This window comes from Phyllostomus discolor, chromosome 4 (genome assembly GCF_004126475.2).
Source record: "Phyllostomus discolor isolate MPI-MPIP mPhyDis1 chromosome 4, mPhyDis1.pri.v3, whole genome shotgun sequence".
Taxonomy (NCBI): domain Eukaryota; kingdom Metazoa; phylum Chordata; class Mammalia; order Chiroptera; family Phyllostomidae; genus Phyllostomus; species Phyllostomus discolor.
This window is the reverse complement of record NC_040906.2, coordinates 110,768,005-110,790,334: the sequence shown is the minus strand read 5'-3', so window position 1 is coordinate 110,790,334 and position 22,330 is coordinate 110,768,005. Positions and strand designations below refer to the sequence as shown.

The following is a 22,330-nucleotide window of genomic DNA, read 5'->3' as shown; positions in this document are numbered from 1 at the left end:
CTCATAAAGCACAGGGAGCCCCTTGGGTTCCCACCTGGGGCGCTCTCTTCCCCATCTTTACCTAATCCAGTTTCAATCATTCTCCAGGACCCATCGCCTTGACAACACCCACAGCATTCTCTTCTCTTCTAAGCTCCTAATTCATCAACAGTAAGTACCAGACAGTTGGCATTTAATTTTATGATGTCTGGTATTTACTTTTTCAGGTTGTCAGTCCATCTCTCTAACTAGATTGAAGGTAATGATTGGTTCTTATTTTATATGCCTATCTTATAGCCAACAAAAGTGCCTATGTCTTTACAAATAACAAGGTCATTAAAGACAGCATTCAGGGGTGTCTAAGGTGTCTCGTCCTCCCTGCTGTGCCCATTTCACAGACAAGGAAATGGAGAGCCAAAAAGGAGGCTTGACCTGCCCAAGGTCACACAGTGAGAACCTGGCCCACCCAGGTATAAACGCAGCTCTCCAGTCTGTCAATGTATGCTTGATTTGCCTTCAATACTTCGCTCTAAAACTCCCAAATGGAAAGTTCAGAACTACAGCTAACTAAAGAACAAAGACAGATAGACAGACAGCTGGTCCACAGTAATCCGTCTGCATGTGGGCAGAATTTCCAGCACAAAGCCAGGCAAAGCTGCAGCGGGATCAGCAAACAGACCTTCAGGCAATCAAAGCTGGTCTTTGTATATATCAGGGGGATGAAGGACCTCAGCAGGTTACCTGGGGCTCTTGCAGCTTCGCCGACACCACGGGGGTCAGCACTATCCATATGTCTGGGCACATGAAACCCGTGATTGATGGTCTCAGCAGGAAGGACAAGTAAAGGTGGAGATGGCATCTACTCTCTAGGAAGAGACACTTGTGTATTTTGGGGGCTGCCTTTTGCACTGATCTACTTACCCTTGATAGCAGGAAACAACCCAGGTACTAACTCCTAACAACAGAAGCTTTACAATTGTGTCAAAGCTGATAGAAACCAATATCAAAACAATAATCAAAATACAAATGGCAACAGTTGTTAAGTGAAACCCGATAATGAAACACTGGCAGCAGGAGAATCCATCCTGCTGACCCTCTCCTGGTTGCTCACAAGCCACAGCACTGACCACTTAATAATTCTCACAATGGCCCTACAAGCCTGGCACCACCAGCTTCTTCTACAGATATGGAAACCTAGGCTCAGCTAACTTAAGTACCTTGACCCAAAACTACAGCTAAGTGCCCAAGCTGAGGTTGGAATCCAGATCAGTCTCATTCCCAAAGCCTCCCTCTCACATAACCCGTTTAGGCTCTCATTCCAGTCCCATTTCAAGTGTTGGTCCCATTATGAGAACCAGGAGACAGGTCTGGTTTGGAAAACCTGACCTTGGGGGAAGAAGGATGACAGCTTGCCCATTACTTCATGGGGAAATAAGGGAGAAAGTCAAGGCACCGACATGAAGCTCACCCAGTCTCCGTGGCTTTTTCATGGTGCCAAACGAATGCAAAAGGAGCCACTTCTAAAAGCACAGAGTGTTTTTCCTCCTCTTCTCACCTCGTCTGGGCCTGTGCCTGTGATAATTGGGAGGCACAAAGTCTGGTTTTTCTGGGATTGGAACCAATACTGTGAAGTGTTCCGACAATAAATGTTGCTGATTGACAGTTGCTGGACAACGTTCTTGAGTAAGTTTCTTCTGTGCTGGGTGTTAGGCTGAGACCTGCACTAAGGAACTGCTCAACAGCCTGCTGACTGTTCAGACAGAATTTACTACACTTTTCCCCTGCTGGCCTCAGTCAGGTGGCCAGGGAGCTGATGTCTGAGGTCTCCTCCAGCTCCACCATTCAATGACTCTATCAAGACAAGAACAGGGATCTGAAAACATCTTTTCCCCAAACACTGAGTCGAGTCATTATTCACACAAAGAAACAACAGGCTCCAATGGAGAGATTACTGGTCAGAAAATAAGGAGCTTCAATTTTGTTCTCATATTCTTTGACCCAATAATTCCGCTTACACAAATTTATCACAAGGAATTTAGAAAGACAGAGCTATATGTATGCAAAGATGTTTGCTTTACCATTATTTGGAGGTAATGTTCAATCCAAGACGGATGTTTCACATGGTGGCATATACCACCATCACAAATGATGATTGCAAAAATAGGGGAGTGTCTATGACAGTGTTTTACAAATTGCAGTTCAATATCCATTAATGGGTCATGAAATAAACTTAACGCGTCTCCTGACACCAACTTTAAAAAAAATAAAATAGGCTAGAACAGGAAATATCACAGTGCATCACAGGTGGTAAAGGTGTTTATCAGGAAATTTCAGTTTCAGTTATATGGGTAACCGGGCCATGATACAGAACAACGTTTTTTATCATGGGGTCACAGTGAAAACATTCCAAGTACCTGGGTCTACAGTGTATTGTACAATAGGATGACAACAGTATAAAATACTACGTATGAAGGGAACCCTGGAGGGTAGTATGCAGAAACACAGACGAGGAACTGGTGTTAAAACTGGTAGAATATAAAGGATGCTGTTTTAGATTCCCTGTGATGTCGGTGGACTGTTCTTACAATAAAACAAGTAAAATGAGTAAGAACACAAGGCAGAAAGAAGGAATAACATAAGCTCATTATCAGATCCCCAAAGGCTAGGGACTCAGAGCAGGGCTTCCCGGAGCAGGAGCAGCGGCACTTCAGGATGGGCTTTGAAGGCTGGGCAGGGTTTGAATGGGGGTCGGGTGGGGGGTGCATGTTGGCCTCCGAGTGTGCAGGGTGGTCACTAAAGAGATGAAGGGCAATGAAGAAGAACACGGGGTGGGGGGAAAAGGTTCTCAGTGCTGTAAAGTGCCTTTGAGTAAATAAGGAAAGGGGCCGCTCTCCTCCCGGGTGGGGCGTTATTCCTCCCGGGGCCTCTAGTGACCTATCCCGTCCCCGGCCACAGGCTGAGGCTGCCCCTCAGAAATATGGCCGCGCCACGCTGGCGCCGCCCCCAATGAGACGGCGACCACCAGTAACCACGCCTCTCGCGCCTTGTGGCCAATAAAGGAGAAGCACGACTGTTTGCGCATGCGTGATGCCACCAATGGGAGCGTCCAATAACGACTGGGGGATCCGGCAAGTAACATGGCTAAAAAGAAGCGGGAGAATCTGGGCGTCGCTCTAGAGGTGAGAGGAGAAGTTGGAGTGGGCCGCGTCGTTAGTGGCCTACTTCCCGCGGCGGGGTCGTGGGTCAGCCCGGCTGCAGGCTGGGGGAGGGGCCTGAGGGAGGCAGTAAGAGGACGCGGGTTTGGAAGAGGGACGCCAGGGACGTCAGGGTCCCCGTGTACGTACCTGCAGGGGTACGAAGGTTGGAGAGCGCAAGGGGGCACCAGAGATGGGAACCGGAGGTTGGGGGACCTCCAGAAGGGAAGAGACTTGGAGGTGAACGGGAGCCCCGAAAGAGGGCGGGATAAAGAAATAAGGAGGCCTGAAGGGAGACGTTAAATGAAGACTCTAAAAGGACGGGTAGTCGGAGGTTGAGGGGTTCCCCAGAGGTGTACAGACCTGTAGATGAGGGACCCCCAAAGGTTAGGAAGCCCATATTGTTTAGTGTATTAACAGTGGCTTAACTTTCCTCTGAGATGGGAAATTTTTCCTCTAGGGTGCTGAAGCTTGTAGCTTGAAAATTACTTTGGGAACCTGTGGGAATTTGTAAAGAATTGTGGAATGGTGATGTTCCCAAATTGCTTAAAAATAATTTGCTGCCTATGGAAGGGAAAGAAAATTGATGCATATTGAGCAGCAACTATGCTACTTTGTTTGCATTCTCAGTTAATCCTCAGTATAAACCCGTGAGATTTGTACAGGTGAGGAAACTGAGGTTGCAAGTAGAGCGCAGATTGAAGCAGTGAAAGAGCTGAGAATCAAGCCAGGTGATTTGTCTTCTAGTGCAGCTTTTTGGTCAGGGACCCATTTCCTGGGAGAAGGGGTGGGGTGGGGGGGTGAGGGTGACAGGAGGCAGAGCTCTGGTGAGCTTCACTCCCCCCGCTGTGGATGGATGGGGTGGGGGTGTTAGGGGGGCGAGATGACCGGAGGCTCTCACCGTGGTTCCTAAGAGCCCTGTTCTAGTGCATCTTGTTTCTGATGTGTTACAACCTCCTTAGATCACTTCCCAGAGGTTGCAAGAAACAGGGTAATAGTCCTGAGTTTACTGCCAGTTTAGTGCTTCTCAAATGTAAGGCTGCACTAAGAATCATTTTGAGAGCTTGTTACAATGGAGAGTTGTTGAATTCTCTCCCACCTGGAGTAATTTCATTAAGACTTGGGTGCGTATTTGGGGGTGGGGAGGGTGTATTTTTAACAAAGAATTTGTTGGGGGGGATTCATTGATTTGAGAGAGAGAGAGAGGTAGGTACATCGATTTGTTGTTCCACTTATTTATGTTTTCATTCGTTGATCCTTCTTTGAGCTCTGACCATGTATCAAACCTGCAACCTTGGTGTATTAGAACAATGCTCTAACCAAGCTACCCAGCTTGGATAGAGCCAAAGGATATTTTTCAAAAATTGTATTGATTGATTTTAGAGAAAAAAACATCAATTTGTTCCACTTATCTACACATTCACTGGTTGATTCTTGTATGTGCCCTGACTGGGGATGGAATCCATGACCTTGGCACACTGGGGCTATGCCCTAACTCACTGAGCTACCCGGCCATGGCGAGAGTTTGTGTTTTTAACAAGCTACACACATCATGCTGAAGCAGGAGGTTTTAGTAACAGCCTTGAGAAATATCAGCCTACTTGGTAGGAAAAAAAGTTGATGGAAATAATAAATTTTCTGAAAGAATATAGATGGTAAAATGAGAAGGCACTATGTAGTGGGAAGAGCATAGACTTTATAGTCTGTATTAGGACACAATAAGCTGCTATAACAAACCTCAGAAGTCGGTGGCGCCAAGAACAAGAAAGTTGTGGGGGAGTTTCTAACATGCTAGAGCAGGGATGGGCAGATGTTGTCTGTAAAGGGTCAGATAGTAAATATTTAGTCTTTGTGGACCATATAGTCTCTTGTAACTACAGTGATCCTCATTATTCATGTAGTCTGTATTTGTGAACTTGTCCACTTGTCAAAATGTATTTGTAAAATCAATACCTGTGATGCTTTTGCAGTAATTCACAGACAAACCCAAAGCAGTAAAAAATTTGAGTCATCTGAGGCCCATGTATCCCGCTAAGGTTGAACAAGGCAGTCCTCTGCCTCCTAGTTTCAGTTCTTATATGGGAAACAAGTGTTCTTTTTGTGGTCTCTTTAGTGCCACACTTTTTTGTAATTTTGAGCTTTTTGCTGGGGATTTTGCTGTTTAAAATGGCTCTCAAATGCAGTGCTGAAGTGCCGTCTAGTTTTCCAAGTGCAGGGAAGCTTCCTGTGCCTCGCAGAGCAACTGCGTGTGTGCCTTTGTTCCGGGCTGAGTTATGGGGCTGTTTGGCTGTGAATTCAGTGTTAATGAATCGAGAATATGTATTATATTAGGTCTTGTTAAACGCACAAAACAAGGTTTTGTATTGATCAGTTGATAATAATATTGTGACCAGAGACTCATGGGAGCTTAACCTGGTTCAGTATTTGCTAATTCATTTTTGGTGGCAACTTTACAGAACATAACTACCACAAATAACACGAATCAACTATATTCAAGATAGGCTGTCTTAGCACAAAAGCAGCCATAGACAGTATGTAAATTAATGTGTGTGGCTGTGTTCCAGTAACACTTTATTTACAAAACAGATGGGCTGTATTTGGCCCACAGGCTAGAGTTTGCCAACCCCTGGTCTAGAGTCCTGGGACAGTAGTGGTTCTGCTATATTTCTTCCATCATGTGGTTCTGCCTTCCCTTAGGATCTTATTGTCACCTCATGAATGAAACCAGGCTGAACCCCACCGATGTACCCACTGGCAGGGAAACAGAGTGGAGGGAGCACACCTAGTGTCTTAAGAGTCCTGGACCTAAAGTACCCACTTTTCATTGGCAAAGATGTGAGGTAAGAAGCGAGGCCTCACCTGTCTGCAGGGGGAGGCTGGAAAATGCATTCAGCTAGGAGGGCACATGCCCAAATGCAGCTTGATTGCAGGGAAGAAGGGGCTAGTGTGTCTTAGTAGACAGCCCACAGTCTGCACAGATTGCAGCTTACCTCGCAGTGTGGTTTTGAGGATTAAATGAGAATATTTAAAAAGCTTAACAGTGGCCTGGCAGTGTTATGATCAACAAACAGTGCTCTTATCAGCAGCCTTTGTGGTTCTTTTGCATCATTTTATCATGGCTAAGTCAGCCCCCTTGTTTGGACTTCAGTTTCCTCATCTGGAACACAAAGGACTTTAACTTCACCATGGGCTATAGGCTCACATGGTCCCAATACAGATCACAGTTGTCTTTTGTTTGGCTGACACAGGCTTGAAAAGTGTTTTGAACTTGCTGGGACATATGTTCTTTTTTTTTTTTAGCATAATCAATAAAGTATATATATATATATTTTTTAATCATTGTTCAAATACAGTTTTCTCCTTTTTACTCCCAATCTAGTCCCCCCTCACACCCCTCCCCACTTCCCTCCCATTACCACCCTCCCCTTAGTTTATGACCATGTGTCCTTTAAGTTTGTTCCTGTGAACCCTTCCCACTGTCCCCTTAAATTCCCTCTACTCTCTTCAGTGGGCACTGTCAGCCTGGCCTCTATTTCAGTGTCTTTGGTTATATTTTGCTTGTTTCTTTGTTTTGTTATTTAGGTTCCTGTTAAAGGTGAGATCATATGGTATTTGTCTTTCACTCCCTGGCTTGTTTCGCTTAGCATAATGTTTTCCAGCTCCATCCACGCTGTTGCAAAGGATAGGAGCTCCTTCTTTCTTTCTGCTGCATAGAATTCCATTGTGTAAATGTACCATAGTTTTTTGATCCATTCATTTACTGGTGGGCATCTTGGTTGCTTCCAGCATCTAGCTATTGTAAATTGTGCTGCTATGAACATTGGGATGCATAGGTTCTTTTGGATTGGTGTTTTAGTATTCTTAGGATAGAGTCCCAGCAGTGGAATTGCAGGGTCAAAAGGCAGTTCCATTTTTAGTTTTCTGAGGAAGTTCCATACTGCTTTCCATAGTGGTTGTACCAGTGGACATATGTTCTAACACCACTTTACACCAGTCACATTTGCCAATATACTTTTTACATATCAATACCAATATAGATATTTACATTTTCCATCTTGATCTCTAAGGTTACTTTTTGCTTGGGTATTCTAAAATTTGAGATCTGTAACTGTGCACTTTAGAAAAAGTTTGGCATCTGGCTGTCTCCTCACCTTGGTCCTCCGTTGCCCCAGAGGGTCTGAGTGTTGAACATGTACTGATGCTCAGTAGCAGTAGATACTGTCCTCATTGACAGTCGTGTGCTTAGAGCCAATGAAGTGATGATTTAATCAACAATGTTTGTTAATCTGAGAGACCAATAAAATCCCCACAGGTGAGTGAGCTCAGCACCTGCAAACAGTCTCCACATGTTGTAATGCAGCAATGGCCAAGCAGGCGGCACTCACCCCTAGGACCAGTGCGGGCCAGCTGTACTGGGCAGTTCCCTCCCAGGATGGCCACGACATCTCCTAGCCTCCCTGACTCATGGCTTCTCTTAACACCTTTTTATCCAACTCATTTGCCACCTCGTGAGATCTCAGAGTTGGAAAAAACTGGCTATGAGTTTTAGCTTCCGATAGTTAATTCTGAATAGCAAGAAAGAATTTCAATTTGGATGAGAAATCACCAGCTCTGGTACTGATTTTAATTTTGTGTGGGAAGAGGGAGAAGGTGTATTTCAGTCTAAACTGATAGGTGGGTTCTGGCTGAGGGAAAGGTTGCATTTCAGTCTAAAGTGATAGGATTTTGGCTGGTGTAAAACCTGTTTATGTTTTTAAATCTCTGATAGTAACGAGCTGTTACTTGGTCATTGCGCTTTTCTTTCAAAGTGAGACTGTTCGACTTGGTGTCTTTAGATGTTTCAATAGCCAGTTGTCTTAAGAGATGTGCAGTGTCTTAGCTGCCATTTTAAAGGAGATATTTGGTTTGATCTATTTCCCAGTACAAAAATCTATCAGTTTGGAAAGCTTTTGGCTACAAGTTACAGAAAACTGACCTTAGTTATCTAAACAAATAGGAGTATATTTTTTCCCATAACAGGAAATTTGGAGGTTGGTGGCTTTGGTTCAAAAGCTCAGCAATGTCAGGGCTGGTATTTCTGCGTTCTCTGAATTGTTTCCTCATAGTCACAATATAGCTGCCTAAGTTCCAGTCATCATATCTGATTTTAAAGATTTTATTTATTTATTTATTTATTTATTTATTTTTAGAGAGGGGAAGGGAGGGAGAAAGCGAGGGAAAGAAACATCTATGTGTGGTTGCCTCTCACACACCCTCTTCTGGGGTCCTGGCCTGCAACCCAGGCATGTGCCCTGACTGGGAATCGAACTGGCAAGCCTTTGGTTCTCAGGCTGGCACTCAGTCCACTGAGCCACACCAGCCAGGGCTTATATCCAACTTTAAATGAGGAAGAAGGAGAAAGGAACTATAACACTCTATGTTCCTTTTATAAGCAAAGCATAAGCCCTCCCAGGAATCTCTCAGCTGACTTCTGCACATCTCGTTGGCCAGAACTGGTTCATGACCATGCCCAGCTGCAGTGAGGCTGGCAAAGCATTGGTTGAGCTGTTCTAACTTCTGTAAGGGAGTTAGGCAAAGGAGGGGCTTGGGAATTAGTGCTGTGCTGGCCAACTAATAGTGTCTGCTACAGGGAATACAATTTAATGGGAGTCATTTAAAATTTACTGGAATCCTCAGAAAAAGAGGACACAATCAGTGACGACGAGGTTGAGGTGGTAGGTTGAGAGGAGAAATGGCCTAGACATGATGAGCGCCAGAGGGAAGGAGTCTGGACACTGGTAGTTATTTGTCTAATGTCAGCCACTGCTGTAAGCTGCCTGAGGGCAGGGAGGGACAGGACCACCAAGCCTGGACAGAGACAGTCTCCCTTCTGGAGCCGCCTGTGCACAGAGCTGACAGGAGCCTACCAATTTGCTGAGACAAGGACTTGAAGCAGCTTAGTGGACTGTCAATAAACATTACCAAATTGGCTTGAGTAGCTGGAGGAGGCACTTGAACCCTTGCCTCTGACTTCTGAGCCCAGTAGGGTGATTTGCTGGTCAGAGGTTAGGAGGCCTCAGTGGAGCAGGCAGTTGGATGCTGCTTTGCTGGGGTGCTGCCCAGCCAGGGGCTAGGAGAAAGGCTTGCAACATGCGGAGATCATTCAAGGAACGCTGACCATTAAATGAGCCTCACCTGCTGCCAGACACAAGGGACAGGTCGCCACTGGGCAGGTGATTTCTCTTGGCAGCCTGTGTCTGGCTCCACTCCACTTGATGGGGGTCAGGAGACTAAAACCTCATTACCTAACACGGCTGGATGTCAGCATGTGTGGAGTGGCTGTTTGCCAGCATCTTAATTAATGAATTCATAAGGTGCGGAGTGGATGCCAGTTCTTGAAAAATGCTTTGAGCCTTTCAGCGATGAAGAAGCTTTTGCTAATTTACCAAAAAATGTATTTGGGGAAAGAAGAGAAAACAAACTCCAAACAACATTCTGGCCAGGGACAGATGAAGGCTGCAGGCAGAGGGTGACGTGTCTCTGCTTGCAGCTGCTCTGCAGGCGGGAAGGCCTCAGAACGTCTCAGCTGGCTGACTTCGGAGAGCCCCTCTCCCTGACGCAGGGTGAGGGTCTCTCCAGAGAGCGGACAAGCCCTGGGTCCTCTGCTTTTCCTGACAGTTGTCCACTGATTAAAACGGGAAAGGTTGCCCGTCTCCATCTGCGCTCCCAGGAGGGGAACGTCTCACGAGGCCTGATGATTTGGGGAGCCTGATGAAGTTGTGGAGGTTTTTCTGCCCCCACAGAGTCCTGTGACCCTGCTCCACAGAAAAACACCCCTTAATTAGTGTCAGAGTAATCAGCCCTCTGGGGTTTGAAGCCAGTCACCTGAGAAATTGAAGCCGGTGACCCCCATGTGACTTGACTGTGTGGCCTAAGGGGCCCAGATGGAAAGCCCAGCACTCTTGCCAAAGACCATCTGGGCAGGCGGTCTGGCTTCTTTATCCATTATTATAAACATCCCGGGGCCGCCCTGACATGTGCAAATGAGTGGGTTTCCAGAAATCCAGTTTCCAGGCTGCTGAGGCTGGACGTGAAACAGCTGACACCACTCAGGCTGTGAATTAACAAGTGAAAAGAAAGGCTTCCGTCCCCACGGGGAAAGAAGGGCTTGTCAGGCCCACTAAACCCACCCTTTTTCTTCTCCAAACTGAGTCCATTTTTCAAAAATTTAATTTATTGGGGCAACATTGGTTAATAAAACCATACAGGTTTCAAGCGTACAACTCAAGACATCACCTGCGTACTGGAAAGTGGGACGGGGGAGGTGGCCGTGGGCAAACTGGGTCTGTTTCGTGTGCATCTGGGAAGGTGCCTCGGCAGTTCAGGCGATTCTGGGGAGGCTGCCTGGGCCATTCGTGAAGCCAGGGTTGGAGGGTGGTTGCCTCGAGTATGAGGACGGATGCTCGGCTCCGTGTCTCACCGTCCCCAGGCAAACAGATTTCAGGCAGGCCCTTCCTTCACAGAGAGTGTCTGTTATGTGGACAGAGACCGAGAAACGCTCTCGTACAAGATTGCTCCGAGTAGAGAGTCTCTCGAAGCCAGATCAGCAAGCTTAGACAGACTTGGACCGGGATGTGGAATAGCTGTTCCACACAATCCTTCTTTGTCGTGAATGTTTTCAATGAGGGATTTTAAAGGAAGACCATGAGCTCTGGCGGAGAAAAACCCAGATTCAGAACCCACTTCTGCCACTTCCCAGTTCCATGACTTCGGGCAGTTGCTTAAAATCTCTGTGCCCGGCGTCTGCTCCTCTGTAAAATGGGGGCAGCCCCTTCCTTGTAGAGTTGATGTTGTAGACCTCCCCACAGACGGCCTCGCCCAGGGTGTAAGGAGTGGAGGTGGGACCCAGGAGCCAAGAGTGGCTCAGGGCCGGTGGCTCTCTGCTTTGTCAATGTGGGGTGGCAGACTCACTGTGTCACCGAGGACAACTGCTTCTCCTCTGTGGCATTAGTTTCCTCATCTGTGAAGTGTGGACGCTAATAGTGCTACTTACCCAGAAGGTGACTGTGAGCGCTGCGTGAGGGAGCTCGAGACAAGCCCAGAGCAGTGCCTGGCACACGGCATGCGCTGCATAAGAGGTGGCTGCTCCTGGGGTGGTTTCGTTTTGCGTGGACTCTTGGCTTCCATGAGGCTGCCTTGACCCATCGTGTGCCGTCCACACATGCGAACCCCACGGTTTGAGTTGGGCTCAGATACCCTACACCATGCTCTTTATCAGTTCTCGGCGCCCAGCAAGGACCTGGCCAGGCAGGTGCAGGATATGCCCTGTGACCATGGCCTGACTCCTGAGGTTAACTCATCGCCAGTCACTCGCTGGGCCAAAGCTCCCAAGAGCAAGGCCAGCAAGACCAAAACAACTTCCCAACCTAGAAAGCAGTGGCCGAGTGCCAAGCCCTGAGGGCGCTTTCTGCCCTTTCCCAGAAGAAAGCCTGGCCCTAGACAGTGGCCCCTTAGGCAGTGTGGGCAGGGAGCCATCTCCCAGGCTGTCAGGATGCTCATGGGAGCACAACTTAGCCACCCTCAGTAGGGAAACCTTTGATAGGGGAGCGACCGCCTGTGGCTTGTTGTCAGCAGAACAAAAGCTGCAGGTGAGGCCCTGGCAGCAGCCAGACCCAGGGAGCCCGGCCTGACCTGACTGGTGTGCTGGTCAGTCTGCACGTAAGCTAGTTCTCATGTTTCTTGCCCCCAAAGAGGTCTCACTGAGGACTTTACCAGGAGGCTCCATACTCCTGAAAAGATGCCTCATGGGGATTTGAGATGAATTTTACAGTTTCTCTTAACACAGTGGTTTTATGGCATATAGGACCTCAGGGAGAGTTCCCTAAAGCTCCAAGGTGTTATTCCCCAAGCCAGGTGGCAGAGGGGATTTTGCTTAGCTGGCTCGGGGTGACTGAGCTGCCAGCAGAGCGCCATGGAACACACAGCACTCAGAGCTGCCTCTGAGCGGGGAGGCCTGGAACACCACCAGGAGAAGCTCTGCCCTTGATGACTGAAAATGAAGAAGTCCTTTCTTCCCTCAGTACCTGCCAGCAGAAGCGACGGCCCTGCTTGGCTGGGGTTGCAACCCATGCTGACCTTGACTGTCAGGCTGACTTCAGACCTTGACATTCTTCTGCAGGGAACATCCCTGCCTCTGGAGAATCCTTGGTCTTATGCTTCTCACTGCACCGGCTCCTCTGCTCACTCCCGAAGCCACCCTCCAGGCACCGATCCCCCAGTCCGTGCTTGGATAAGAGAGGCAGTGTTCGGTGGCGGCACCACTCGTGAGCCTTTCCTGTTACAGTACCTGTTATGTCCTGGCTCCTGCCCCAGGCCTCTCTGGGACCTTCGGCTCCCTCCCACTTGAGGGAAGCTCCTTCCCACTCCGTACCTCATGGTACAGAGGTACCTCTTTCCCCCGCCTTTCTCTTCCTGTCATGGCTCTGTGTCTTCCCCATCTTAGGCTCAGGCCAGGCTTTAGCCACTGCTGGGCTTGGGGTCAAATCAGACTGACCCACCAGGACCCCCTGCACACTCACCACCTACTTCCTGGTTCTTTGAACTGCTTGCGCACAAGTTACATGACACCTACCAGGTCCTCAGCTCTGTGAGGTAGAAGAAGGCACAGGGTGCTAACTTGTAGGGAGCTCACACCACACATCACTGCCTTCTTGACCCCTTGGGTTCCTTTGCAGCCATGCTGCACCTGCTGTCATCTCAGTGCCTTAAGTGTTCATTTTCCCTGTATAAAAATGGGCTCTTGGTCTTCTGAATGTAAACACATTGTATGGACACTTCTTAATGCTACTGTACACTTACTCTCTGCCCCTGTACTGTCTGAATGAGTTCCCTGTCTCAGTCCTCACCTTGGCTGTAACCACTTGGCCTGTGACAGTCACAGCTAGCATTGCTACCCACGTACAGCTCCAGGCAAATCTCGGCACTGGAGCCAGTCTTGGGCCTGGCATGCTCTTCCTGCTAATTGACCTGCTCTCCAGCTGGTTGAGCAGGGGTCCTGGGACCCTCCGTGGCCTCCAGAGTGTAACTCTCCCCACCAGTGTTGTCTGGATCTCTCTGCCAGGGCCTCTTTCTACTTTAACCCTCGGGCTTTGCATTCCTGCTCCTAGCTTAGCTGCATGCCAGGTCCCATAGAGCCACGGTGTGGCTGAACCTGGGCTCCACCTGCCGTTCCATGTCTCCCCAGAGTGCCCAGATCACACCTGAGTCTGTTCTGCCCTTCGACACTGCTCTAGGCTTGCATCCTTGGGTTGCACCAGGCCCAGCCTCAGGAATTCAGTGCTGTCTCCTGAGCCCCAGGCCAGCTTCATCCACAGCCATTCACAAGGCTCCTGGCATGCATGTCCTGAGCCAGCCGGATGCTGCTCTGACGGTCTACCCTGCAGGCCACACCCCTGCCAAACCCATCCCGTGACTCAGAGGATGGCTACCAGTGACCAGGGGAATTTCTGTCCACCACACACTCCTACTTCTAGCTCCCTCTTTACTCTTGCCACAAATTAACTTTTTTTCTTCTTATTCCCCAAAGGTCCAGTGAAAGCTATTTTCTGATGATAATGGTCACAAACACTCACTGAACTACGCTGTGTGCTAGGTACTCTTCGAGCACGTTGTGTATATTGGCCACATCCTCCTCACAAGTCTTTGAAATACCAAACATTATCTTTGCTTTACACACGAATAAACTGAGACACAGGATTAAGGGGCATGGCGAGTGAGCGGCAAGCTGAGGATGTGGTTGCCGCCCCTCCCCATGTGACCACGCTCTTCGGGAGCCACAATTCCAGGCGTCTAGGCACTTAGGCTTCCAGCTATTTCCCCAGCTCTGACCTTTAGGTTTCTAGAATTTTCTTGACATTTGTCTTTATTCTGGTCCAAATCCCCTTGTCTTCTCTCCTGGTCCTGACTATTGTGTTCTCTGTTGCCATCAGCCTGCTGGCAGAGAGTAAACTAAGGACTCCAGGTTTACACTGGGGAGTCAGCAAAGTAAATAATCCATGTGCATGTCGTTGAGAGTTGACTGAAAACCCAACTAGAGGCTCCCTTTAAGGCCCACTTTCTGGGTCTTCTCCCTCATTTCTGGGCCTATCTTGTCAGCTCTGCTCTCCTGACCACTCCTGATCCCAGTCACAACTAAAAGATGAATCCTGACCCTCCACCCTGCCTTTCCTGCAGCCAGGAGGTCACCTAGAATCTTTGCACCATTATAGTTGCTCGGGAGTCCGCTTCTGCTTCAGCATATGCTTCAGGATGTTTGCTGGCATGGTCTCCTTCTGAGGACAGGTTTCTGGCCCTCTGAAGGGCCAGCCAGCCACCTGACAGTCTCAGCTCCCCTCACTCAGCCCACTTCAAGCAGCTGGGTTATTAGGAAGGGGAACTTGGTGTTTAGAAGGGTCTCAGAGCTGTCAGCAGGACATAAATGTTCACATAGGAATTCTAGAACTTGAGTCCCTAAAACCTTGGTTTGTGTATGTCTGTTGAAGCCTCATTAACAAGTGGTAAATGAGAGTGGGGGTATTCAGTGGAACTGCAGATAAATCGGGCTTGTTCAGAGAGAGGCCTCTGGCTGCCAGCTCCACAGGCCCTGCCCGGAGCACCGCCTCTGGTTGGCTCGGCTACTCGGGGTCTGCCAACCTCGATTTAAAGATTTTGCTTAGCATGAATTCCTGGTCTTGCTCCGGGTGAGTTAGTACTTGTTGGGTAACTGGTAGCCTTCTAGAGGTGTTTAGGGATGGAAATCCCCAAACTTATTCCTTCCCAGAATGATGTGCAAACCAGGGCGGGGCCCAAGGGCAGCAGGGAGAAACCTAACCTAGGACTAATACGTGCACTGGGCGACCCACAAAGTCCATGTCTGTGGGCTCGTATAGTTGCTTCCCTTCCTCCTCCCAGCTTCTGTGGGCACAAGTGGAGGGTTTCAGAGGCCACTGTCACACGAGGCCTAAACCCATCTCCATCTCCTCCACCCCAGCTGTGCCCAACCCACCCCAGGGCTACAAAGACTGCAGGGGGCCAGGCCTTGCGGCCACAAAGACGAGACAAATGGCCAACATCCTTTCTCAGACGGGAGCTATAAGGTCAGGCATCCCTAGGGGCCAGGAAGGCACATTCCTAACTGGAGTGGCCCTATCTGGGCTAGAGTTGAACCCCAGGCTGCAAGTTTACTCCATCTGCCCTTAGGGCTCCCAGAGTTTGGCAAGATGAGTGTGGACACACAAGCTGGAATGACATAATGACATCGGGCTCATGAGACAAGGACTGACTGATTTGCTGTGGGCAAGAGGCAGTACCCCTCTGGCAGAGAGGTCTCACAGAGGAGGTAGAGCAGCTTCAAGAATTAAGCTTTGCTTGGGATGCAGCATGGAATTTGGTGCCCTGATTGGAGTTACTACACCATGAAATAGAAACAGTCTTGGGGTTCTGAAGGGCTGGGCTCTGTGTTGGGGTGCTGCTGTGAAGGGTGGGCCGCATGGCAGCCTGAAGCACCTGCTGCTCTCAGCTCTGGCTCCCTAGCTCCACCAGCCATGGCCACAGGCTGCAGTTGTTCTCAGAATCTGGCTCCCCAGAGCTCATTTCCCTACGGCTCCTATTCTAGGATGGCCTTTGACCTCAGGCACAGGCCCCATCTCCTGGCTGGGGCTGTTTCCTTTGGTGCCCATTTGCACAGAAATGACAAATAACCAGGCAATTAACTCAACCCCATGCAGTTACTGCCTCCCACAGGGCCCTGCTTCTGGAGGTAGAGCTGGCAGCGTGCTGGGCTGCAGGGAAGAGGATACATGGTGCACCGTCTGTGCCGGGCACTGGGATGAGGGAAAGTGGCCGCCCCGGGGTGGGTGCTGACCGGGGAGAGGGGCAGATGGCCCAGACGCTGACACTGGCCCCAGAACACCTGCCTGGGACTCTGGGATGTGTGCTTGCGATCATTGATTACTGTCTCTTCAGGGGTCAGTCTGGAAGGGACTGGAGCAGGGAACTGGCTGAGAGGGATACGGAGAAAGGGGTGTTCCACTTTGACTCCTCAGAGAAGTGATTCTGTTTGGGGGACCTTTTCTTCCGTTTATCAAATAGAGGTCATATTTGCTATCCCTCCTGGGGACGTGGTGAGAATGAGTTAAGTCAGATGGAAAATTGAGCATTTCGGGGCCCTGTGGGCCTCCTGCCCACCAAGATTGAGGCTCCTGCCAGCAGGGCGGTGGTCTGAGAAAAGCGGGCCCCAGCCCAGCATGGTGGTCAGTTAGACGCCTGGGGACAGATGGACACAAATGAACTTTCAAGGCCAAATGCATGATACCAGGACCCAGGCTTGGATGATCCAGTCCAGTGTTTTATGTACATTTTCCCACAACTCATTATTTTATCAAGTGCACATCTCTGAAATTATAATCAAAACAAATAGGAAAACTGATACCTTTGGCAACCACCCTTTCAGACATTATTTTGCTCACAAGTTACAGCCACCTTGATGATAGGCTATGTTTTTGCTCAAGAATCTGGTCAGAAAGAAATGGAAGTGTTTTGCATGTTTTTCCACAGCAATTTCTGGTGACTCTCATGGAAAGACGTATTGTCTTACAACTGAGATTCCTCAGAGATGAAGTTCGATCAGTGGGATAAACACCTGCGTTTTTGCCCCTGGGTGTGCGATTGCCCATCCCTCCCATGTTGGGTACATTGGAAGGGCAGAGCCTTCCCGAAGTATCTCACTTCACTCCAGGACGAGCCTGTGTGGCAGGCATCTGCCATGTTCAAAGCTCTGGTTAGTCCTGCTGTGGGGCCCTACTGGGGCCTATGCCGGGGAGACAGTGACTAAGGGGCTCTCCCTATCTGTCCCCAGCCCATGACTTGGCCCACGGGGTCAGCACAGCTGTGAGACCCCGAGCAACACCCCCACCTATTTCCAGTGGGGCTCGGGCTGTACCACGTGGAGGTAGAGGACAGCAAACCAGAAATGTTAGGGATGTTGGGTGGTGGGTGGGGTGGGGAGCTGTGCTGGAAGACTCCTAGAGGCTTCCTCCTCCCCATCATAAAGTCCTGACTATTTTGAAAGTTGAAAGGCTCTGCTGCCCATCTCTAGCTGCTGGTGTGCTGTATGTTTCAGATTGATGGGCTGGAGGAGAAGCTGTCACAATGTCAGAGGGACCTGGAGGCTGTGAACTCCAGGCTCTGTGGGGCAGAGCTGAGCCCAGACACCAGGTAATGTTCCTGGCCACGCCCTCTGCCCGCCCTCCTTCAGCTCTCCCTGTCTAACCTAGGCCCCGAGCTTTTAGTCCCCCCTTCCACTGCCACCAGAGACCTGGGCCCTTGTCCAGCCTGCCTGGTATGCCAGCTGCCCCTCTGGTGGGAAGAAGGAAAAGGGCTGGAGCCATAAAACTCCTTCTCCCTCACAGGAAGTCTCTGGAGAAGGAGAAAAACAGCCTGATGAACAAAGCCTCCAACTATGGTAAGAAAGTTCCCTTCTGTTAGCAGCCCCACGCTCCAGTCCCAGGCTCCAGTCCCAGGGTCCGGAGGGGCAGGCAGCCCAGAGAGCCAGCCCACAAGGCAGCAGGGGTCCAGGAGGCTGCAGGAACCCACCACAGGCCCAACAGCCTGGAAGAGCAGTTTGTTCCTTTGTTCCTAGGGAGACAGAATGGCCTGTGGGTCCGTCTTCCTGAAATGAAGGGGTGCGATGGTAGCCAGGTCCAAAAAAGGGCCTCACAGCCACTCAGACTTGGGAGGTGTGCTTTCCTTGCCCACTCCTCCCAGACCTCCACTCCACCCTGAGGAAAACCTCTTGGTGGGAGTGAGGGCCTTGGTGAAGGAGGGTGAACCTGCCCCTTAGCCTGCGAAGGGCTGCTGAGGTGGAGCAATGCTGCCACCTTCTGGGTGCTGGGGGCAGAGCCAGGTAGAGCCCAGGCTTGGCACCCAGGGCTGTGGCTAGGCCTACTACCACCCGCTTCGCCCCTGCTGGCCTGGGGGAAAGATGGTCCACAGAGGCTCCTTGATTTGTTTGTCCTATTCTCAGGGGCCAGATGTGGCCAAGAACCAGCCCAGAACAGTTCACATGGCAGGAAACCTCCCAGAGGGGCCATTTTGAAAAAACACTAAGCACAGCCCATGTGCACACCCACAGCCCTACCTGGGCCCTGGGCTCCAGGCTCCGTCTGCTCTGCAGGTATCTCCCTGCTCCCTCACACGGGTAGAGGTCAGACACCAGTTACCCCTCCAGCCTGGCAGTTGTCACATACCTGCATGTCACACGAGAAGATGAATGACGACTGCATGGCTGTCGAGTTGCACTGGCTTCCTCTAGAGCAGAGCCCGACTACTCAACAGCACAAACTGCCTCCTCTTAGCTCCCCCCATTCGTTGGCTGGGCACGCAGCAGACTGGGAGCATGGTGGTGCAGTTACCCCGTTACCTACCCCAGCATCAGCACGCAGGAGGTCCCAGGTGCCCTCAGCGTTTCTAGTTGAGGCACCCTGAAGGGATGAGCACCACAGAGCCACCCAGCGACAGGCCGAGGACTCACCTGGTGATGCCATGCCACCATGTAGCTTGGCTTTCACATGTGGCCTTTTTGGCGACCCCATCACACATCCCATTCTCAGCTTCAGCTGCATTTGAAGAGAGATGGTTGAGCAGCATTGAGTGCTGGGACTTTTATGGTCAAAGGGGAGTCATTTTTACAGATAAGGAAGCAGCTGGTAGGGAACACCTCTGCCCTTAGCAGTGTGTGCGCCCATCTGTGGGAGAGGCAGAGGCAGATGACAGTAGCAGATGGACCCAAACTACCTGTTCAACACCCTGTATCCTCCCAGAAAAGGAGCTGAAGTTGCTTCGGCAGGAAAACCGGAAGAACATGCTGCTATCTGTGGCCATCTTCATCCTCCTGAGCCTCATCTATGCCTGCTGGACCATGTGAGCTTGAGATTTCTCCAGTCTGCAACCTGGTCACAACCAAGCAGGCCCTTCAGGCCTCAAGAGGACCAACGTACAGGGACATATCTGCTCCACCCAGACACTGGAGCAGGGCTTCCTATTGGTTCAGCCCCTCCTGCTGCCCTGCCCTGCCCTGCCCGGGGCCTGGGTCTCCAGGACTGTGTGCCAGCTCCTCCCTGAGCCCACGGGAGAGGCAATAAAGAACACCCGGGCTGCGCCTGTCTGCTGAGTCAGTGTCATGGTCCTACTGCAGCTAGGGGCAGGCAGTGGGGGGCGGTGTGCACAGTGCACACTCAGGAATCAAGGAAGAGATGTTCAGGGAAAGTTCTTGACTTAGAACTCAGAAAGAAGGGAGGCTGCAAAGGTGAGCCCCTGGCTTAAGTGGAGGATAAGGAGACAGCAGGAAGTGCTCTCCAAGCCAGAACTACACTGGGAGCCACTTCCAGGGCTTGGGAAATGTGCCGTGTCCACACCCCTCCCCCCAAAAACACATTGCCTTGCTCTCTAATCAGTGCCACTGCCTGTAGTTGTGGCAGAAAAAATGTAGCCTATGCTGCGAAAGGCAACTTGGGGACTTGAAGTGGTCTCGTGGCAGTCCCACAGAGGCAAGGAGTTAATCCGTCTTCAAGAGGTAGGCAAGCCGGTGAGGTCTGGTGGAGTGAGTGGGCAACAAGAGCCACGGTAATGACCAGACAGACTTATGGTGACAGTGGCCAGTAAATCAGGCAGGGTTTGCAGGAAGCAGCAGTAGAGGCGGGGCCGACTGGAGGGGGAGGCAGGAGCTGCAAACAGACATCTCATACAGCCCCTGAGCACATCCCCAACCCTACTCCCAGCACAGGGCCAGGAGTCTGGAGTGGGAGGCTAGAGCAAGGCAGAGTGGTGCAGGGCAACCAAAAAGGTGAAAGGCTTGGAAGCTGAGATCTCCCCAGTGAAGTAAGTGAAAAAGGAAAGTTGTCCCGGGAGCTTGGGCAAAGACCCTTGAGGCCAGCGTGAACAAGCCAAGCAAAATGCAGGCAGCCTCTAGGAGGAAACCAGCACCAGGCGGGGAGGTGCTGCCAGCACCTGCACGTCCCCCACCCCAAGCACAGCACCCAGTGCAGAAAAACGGAGGGATGCTGGCTGCAGGTCAGCGAAACCATCTCTCCCTCCCTCCGGACTAGTGGCACTAATTGGTCTGACACCTGTGATATTTTAGTCACACAGACTGATCCAGGATTGTCCCAGTGCCACCAGAGCTGCGTGATTCATGTAAGGGAGAAAGTGCCTCCCTCCCCCACTAGGCTGTAGGTCTATTCATCCTCCAGTCTCCACTAACAGGAGCTGCATCGTTTCCTGACTTCTTTGGGCCCCTTTCTGGCAGCAAGCAGCAGTTCTGGGAGCCCTGAATTTGGACAAGGCCCTGATTAAACAAATCCTCTCTTCTAGCACAGCTTTCTCCCCCTTCACCTTTAGCCCCAGCTGTTTTATCCAAGCCAGTCCCAGACCACAAAATACCAAGGACAATCAGCAGCAGCCCCAGCACAGAGCCACGCAGGCATTAAAAATATGTTTATCTTTAATGATCCAAGATTTTGCAAGACACACTGATATACTTAGAACTGGGTGGAAAGACAGCATTTTAGCAGTGCTGCTGCCAACCCGGGTGGGGAGGGGGACTGGATGCTGGCTGGAGACCCGCCCCACCCAGGTGGAGCCAATCGCAACCTCACAGGGAGCCTCAGTACCCTATCTCCATGGAAACCAGTCTAGCACTGGGGTGGGGCCTTAGGGAGCCTATACAAACATCTGACAGGCATCCTCCCCACCCAAAGCTACTGCCCAGCTTTCCCTCTTCCCCCTCCACCACCACAGAGGAAATAGTGACCATAAAATGACAGAGTGACTACCCCCTACTGGGGAATGAAGAGGGGGAAGGGTAGCAAGGTAGCTGTGGCAAATGAAGTTGTCACAACTGCCAAAGGGTGGGATGCAAACACTCCCCCTCCACCACCAAAAGGTACCATCTGTTCCGGTGGGACCACAGAGAAAGGCAGGGCTTCAAGGATGCTCCCTCCCCTTCCACAGCTGCCCACAGTTCAGGTCCAAAGGGGATGGGGCCCAGGAAGCCTCTATCATCAAGGAAGCAGTCACACACAACCAAAGGCGGTGCTACCTGCCTCCTGATGTGGTATCAGGGACCCAGGGCCCTCACACCTCCCTTCCCGGCCTGCGGGACTGTCAGAGGTCTAGGCTGCGAAGAATTCCAGGAAAGACCAAGACGGTGTGGGACGAGACAAGAAAATCTCCAACTTGGCATCAAAACAGAGCAAGTTCAAAGAAACAAAATCTTGATTTGTACAGCAGCTGCTCCCGGCCAGCTCACGACAGTGGGCCTTCACCCACTCAGTGGTGACCCAATAAAAAGTTGGGCAAAGCTGGGCAATGGCTGCCCTCAGGGCAGTGCATGGAACTCAGAAAAGTGAGTCTACAGGATACAGGAGAAAACAGCAGAGCTATGGCCCTGGGCTCTCCAACGTGGCCCTCACCAGCCCCGCGTGCCCTGGGCCCTGACCGCAAACCCGCCACAGGAGCAGCATCTCTCAGGCCGAGTCCTGGCAGGGGAGACGGTTCCCGGGCAGGTCTCTGGGGAGGGAAGTCTAAAAGGGGTCCAAGAAGGAACCTGTGAGTGTCCTCAGAAGGCCCCCAACTGAACTCTTCAGGGGAGATGGAGAGGAGACCACCCACTCCTCGTGGCCAGGCTGCAGTGACTGTGTTCCCTCCCTTTCCGAGGATGAAGGAACCGGCACTGTGTGCCCCAGGCAGAGCATGCGGACTCCGGACAACAGGGCATGCCGCAGGAGTGGGCGTCCCTGGGTCCTCAGGCGCTGTGCATCTGGATGAAGGAAAGGACGTCTTCCTTGGACAGCTTGTCTGGGTCCTGGGGCTTCTGGGAGTCATGTACACGGATGCCATCTCCCCACTCCCAAAAGAGCCGGCCATAGTAGCAGATGCTGGGAAGGAGAAAGGAGGTCAGAGGGCTGCACTCAGGACAAAGAGATCACCACCCCACCCCTAGCAACCGAGGCTTAGGGCAAGGGTCCCCAACCTTTTTGGCACCAGGGACTGGTTTCATGAGAGAATTTTTACACAGAGCCAGGGTGGGGGCCAGACAGGAGGTGGAGCTCAGGCTGTAATGCCAGCAAAACTTTGCTTGCTCG

General features: G+C 50.8%; 2 protein-coding genes across 9 annotated transcripts in view; one reads left to right on the top strand and one right to left on the bottom strand.

Moving 5' to 3' along the window:
- The first annotated feature begins 3,051 nt into the window (after positions 1-3,051).
- Positions 3,052-21,518, top strand: CCDC167 (coiled-coil domain containing 167). 4 transcript variants are annotated; one of them, XR_004902734.1, is made up of 5 exons: positions 16,818-16,968; positions 17,311-17,405; positions 17,600-17,652; positions 19,010-19,182; positions 20,559-21,518. XR_004902734.1 is itself a non-coding variant. In XM_028510416.2 (4 exons), the coding sequence occupies exons 1-4, from the start codon at positions 3,117-3,119 to the stop codon at positions 19,111-19,113; spliced, it is 294 nt and encodes a 97-aa protein (XP_028366217.1). In that variant the 5' UTR covers positions 3,052-3,116; the 3' UTR covers positions 19,114-19,359. The 4 variants fall into 4 exon arrangements, 3 of the variants coding, with proteins under 3 accessions (XP_028366217.1, XP_035879950.1, XP_035879951.1); XM_028510416.2 differs by lacking the exons at positions 16,818-16,968; positions 20,559-21,518 and adding an exon at positions 3,052-3,158 and having other exon boundaries at positions 19,010-19,359; XM_036024058.1 differs by lacking the exon at positions 20,559-21,518 and having other exon boundaries at positions 16,820-16,968; positions 19,010-19,359.
- CMTR1 (cap methyltransferase 1) overlaps positions 20,671-22,330 on the bottom strand; it is a 44,708-nt gene continuing 43,048 nt past the window's right edge. For 3 of the 5 annotated variants that reach the window (XM_036024054.1, XM_036024056.1, XM_036024055.1), the window contains one exon: positions 20,671-22,123. In XM_036024054.1, coding sequence (XP_035879947.1) covers positions 21,991-22,123 — 133 coding nt within the window. In that variant the 3' untranslated portion in view covers positions 20,671-21,990. The remainder of the gene's footprint in view (positions 22,124-22,330) is intronic. The other 2 variants (XR_004902733.1, XM_028508839.2) reach the window with 2 other exon arrangements.